The sequence below is a fragment of the Microtus ochrogaster genome, unplaced genomic scaffold, assembly GCF_000317375.1.
Source record: "Microtus ochrogaster isolate Prairie Vole_2 unplaced genomic scaffold, MicOch1.0 UNK102, whole genome shotgun sequence".
Taxonomy (NCBI): Eukaryota; Metazoa; Chordata; class Mammalia; order Rodentia; family Cricetidae; genus Microtus; species Microtus ochrogaster.
In genome coordinates this window covers 796,592-800,896 of record NW_004949200.1, presented here as the reverse complement: position 1 = coordinate 800,896, position 4,305 = coordinate 796,592, and the positions used below count along the sequence as shown (strand labels likewise).

The 4,305-nt window shown below is 45.9% G+C and overlaps 1 protein-coding gene across 1 annotated transcript; it reads left to right on the top strand.

Annotated features, from left to right (window-relative positions):
* Positions 1-6: 6 nt before the first annotated feature.
* Positions 7-2,128, top strand: LOC102002355. Its single transcript, XM_026778053.1, has one exon. It carries the CDS (start codon positions 39-41, stop codon positions 2,064-2,066), a length of 2,028 nt encoding a protein of 675 aa, XP_026633854.1. The 5' UTR covers positions 7-38; the 3' UTR covers positions 2,067-2,128.
* Positions 2,129-4,305: the final 2,177 nt, after the last annotated feature.

The window sequence follows — 4,305 nt, the reverse complement described above, 5'->3', positions numbered from 1 at the left end:
CAGTCCAGGACCTTTCCTTCCTCGATCCAAAGACTCAGATGAAGCTGGAATCAAACATCACGCAGCTTCCTATGAAACGAAGAAGGAGACCATATCTACAGATTCTTGAGCCAGGGGATCTCACCCCACTGGGGATTCCAGCCTCATCCCTTCCCCAGCCTGTGTATCCCTCCTCACCTACCTCTGTTTCTAAGGCTGAATACTATTCCAAGGCTGCCATGGTCTTAGAAAAATTGCATCACCGAGATCCAGGAGGGACAAGGGTAGAAACTGTGTCAACTGCCAGGCTGCGGAGTCCTCTGCTTGCACACTCACCTTCACAGGTTCAGGTGATACAGAGAGCCCCTCCACCAGCTGCCAGCCATGGGCTGTCCAAGGCCCATCTAGATATAGGGAAGAGCTACCTGAGCACTAAGACCAGGGCTTTCTGCTTCCAGGCAAGAGCCCAGCAGAGCAGGACTGTCCGAGGGATTGGAAGAAGCAGCCTGCAACCAAGGACCAGCCCAAGAATTTACAAACCTGCAGCACGGATGAAGTTTGAGAACATGGACTCAGGACATCCCTGCTGGAGTGGGACAATGCTGGACCCTCAAGAAAGGATCCCACCTTCAGTGGTCAAACAAATCAATAGGTCCAAGGAGAAAGAAGGGACCCCTCCTGCATGGAAAATGAGTCTGGGATCCACGGAGATTCCCTGTGGTCAAGTCACCAATATCCATCTCAGGGACTTTGAGTCTCCAGAGGCCAATAGAAGTCCAGGCCATTTCAAAACACCCACTCCAAGGCACTCGGGAGACTCAGCTCTAAAAACACAAGTATATAGTGAGACTGACTTCAGATCAAGCAAGCAACCACAGTCCTGGTCTGTGGGCCATCGTCCAGACAGCTCCAGTTCAGTGAGCTTGCCTTCAGAGCACCTGTTTCCCAGCTTCCAGAATAGAACCAAAAAACCCAAGACTTCCCAGAGCCTGGGTCATGTCTTCGTGAGGAAGGATCACAGCCAGAGGACCCAGGACTTCAGAGTTCCCAAGGATAAAATTCAAGCAAAGAATCACAAGGTGTTTCATCCCAACGAAGAGAGGAAGGAATTTATGAGATCCAGAGCCTTAAGCCAGGAAGAACAGCCAGGGAGACGGACCCCCTCTACTCCGAGCTCCACCTGGTTCAAGGATACAGCCACGACCAAGACTGAGCCCTCTCTTGATATGCCAAGAATAGAACAGACCCCTCAAGAAAGTTATCTGATAAAGATCATAGGAAATATTAAGCAATACATAAGCCTCAGCACAAAAGACCAGGGGCAGGAGGATTCTCTGAAGAAAGAAAGCTCCCCGCCATCATCTACGATGACCCAGGAAAAGCTCATCTACAGCATGGCAACAAAAGTGCAATCTATCATAAACATTGTCGTACAGCTCCTGGTGAACTGGCTGGGCCTTAAGGTAGGGCACCCATCAGAGGCACAGTGGTGTAAAGCGGAACCACTGATACCCCAGCTGAGAGACTCTTTTTTTCATTTTCCTGAGGGCATCTACAAACCAAAGAAAATAAGCAGACCAGAGAAAATAAGCTCTGGTCCCCATACCAGCCCCATGGCTCAGAGCCACACATTCAGGAACAAGTTGATCGGGTACAAACATCAGTCAGGTATTGCTACCCAGGAAACCTGTGTTCCACATCAGAACAGCGTGAAGAGAGGAATGGGCTGTGAGCAACTCCCCTCTCCCAAGGGAAACAACCATCCATGTAGGCACGGGGAAACTGGAGACAAGCAGCAGTTAGGTTTTGGTGCCCCGAGAACCTATGACTCAGATCAAATCAGAACGAAGAGTGGAATGCACTGCTGTCCAATTACCAGCCCCAAGGACACAACCATGTGTTATGCACAGAGATGTTGGAGACAAAAGAAAGGAATGGGCTGTGGCCCCCTCACCAGTTCTAAAGAGAACAACCATCCAGTCACATACAGGGGAACTGGAGGCAAAGAGCAGTCACCCCAAACAGACCTTACCAGCATAGGTCTAGGAGCAGGTGCCTCAGGCCACCATGGTCTTTGCGCATCATGAAATACTCCATAAGATGCCCCATCTGCCCAACCATTGTTTCCCCTGTGATTTCCTGGTAATAAACGTCATTTTATCTTAAAAAAAAAAACACAGATAATTACACTATAATTCATAACAGTAGCAAAATTATAGTTATGAAGTAGCAACAAAGGTAATTTTATGGTTGGGGTCACCACAACCATGAGGAACTGTATTAAAGCATCACAGCGTTAGGAAGGTTGAGAACCTCTGTTGTAGGTGACTGTTTATCAAATCCTTTGTTCTTTTTGTTGAGTATGTTTTGTTGTTGAGTCAAAGGGGTCCTTCATGTGTCAGAAACACTTTATGGGCCTTTCCAGGCGCTATACAGGCTTCTGGGTAGCTCTACCAGTATTCTTTGTTACAATAACTGGTCTATTTTCTGGCAAATATAGAACTTGCAATGCTATTAGTATCTCTCTCCATGTACATATGATTTCTTCTTAAATATGTTCATGCATGTATGAGGGATGTGTGGTATATGTATGTGAGTGCAGTACCTGCCAAGGCCAAAAGGGGCTGTAAGATTCACCTGGTACTGGAGTTAGGGGTGGTTTTGAATCACCCAATGTGGCTGCTGGCAAGTGAACTTTGGTTCTCTGTAAGAGCAACACACACCCCCTAACTACTGAGGCGAGTCTCCAGCCAAATATTTATGCTTTTATTTTAATTAAAAAAGAATTCTAATTCATCACTGTGCTTAAGTTGATGATATATAAATTAAGTTTGCTTTCAAGTTGTCAGTCTCGCAGTCCAGAACTGAAGAATGCTCAAGTTTCATCAGAGGAGACAAAGGGCAATGTAAAGGCCTGCAACTGCCCACCATTGCCCCTGGAGTTAGAATTGTGGCACTTCTGCGAAGACCCTTGGAATATTGACATTTTTCAGCAAGACAGGGATGAAAGGAATTACTTGTGGGGCAATCCTATGAATGTTTCTATTCCTGGGTTTAGCTAGGAGCTGTTCCACGACCGAAATGAGAGGGATGAGAGAAACTGGGTCTGAAAGAAGGTCAGGACGGGTGTTCATAGGAATGCAGGGTGCACCCGGGGTGGCGCTAGGTCCTGCTGGTCTCGCTGCTGTCAGAGGCATCACTTACGCAGCAGCAGTGAGAGAGAATAGCTCCTGAGCCCTTGCGAGGTCTTTCAAAGAAGAGCTCGTGGCTTTACAGCATCTCTGAATTGTGTCATCTGGCTATCGAACAGTCTGGGGAAACTCGGGGAGATTGCCTGTGCATGTTTGTCTGTCTTTGCCTCCTCATATCTTTGCCTCTAGCCCTTTGAGCCCTGTGATTTGTTTTTAGTTCTAGAACTTTCTCCCACACATTATCATTAGGTCATGGAGTCATACGGGCTGTGTTCTGCTGTCACCATGTGTCCTCTGTACACGAGTTTAATGGAAACTCTGGTTAGCATAGATGGTTCCATTTGAAAGGATTACACTAAGACTCTGTTGACTCATTGCCACTCATTGCGTCCTAACAAAGGGTTAGTTTATGCTTTTTTTTTTTAAACAATAAAGGTTCAGACAAGAGAAAGTCACTGAGAAGGCGTATGAGATTGCCATCTTGCTATCATTTTTATTCTGAATTATGAAATAACTTCAAAGCCATGAGTCAATCAGAAATTTTAGTGCAAAGCATTACTTAGTGACTGTACTTCAATGATAGCCTGCCCCCCGGGTTAACAAGAGTGGGTATTAATAATGATTCATTCATGCGCATATGTAGGTGTCCTTAAAGGGGATGCGTGGGTATATTAACCACAGTCATATTTAGACTTTGCTCTGACTCTCTGCATGCTCAGTCTCTGACTTTTGATGATGAATGATCCATTTGGAATGAACTCTTGGTGGTGTTTCCACCAGACTTACAGGTTTCCCCGATTGTTGTCACCTATGCTTTACCCCCTGCCCAAGTTTTTGTAGAATCACTCACTGGCTTTTGTTTTGAGTGATTTATCTGATGGTTTATATTAAAAGAAAGCGGTATCTGGGAGGAGACAGCAATGCCACGTCAAATGCTGAGGGAGAATGATCCCTGACCCCGAGTTCCCATTCTTGACTGGCACTGGGAGCTATATCAGGACAGTCCCTTAAACACATTATCCCTGCATTGTTCCCGCCTTAGCAAAGAGAAAGAGAAGAGAAATTGTATGGTTTCAAATACATGTTTGCTGTGCAGGTCCCATTTTCAACTTAAATTGGTATGTTTCTGATATTT

Excerpts from the sequence above, each read along its gene's own strand:
- LOC102002355 (XM_026778053.1), top strand. The coding sequence starts at position 39 with ATGAAGCTGGAATCAAACATCACGCAGCTTCCTATGAAACGAAGAAGG.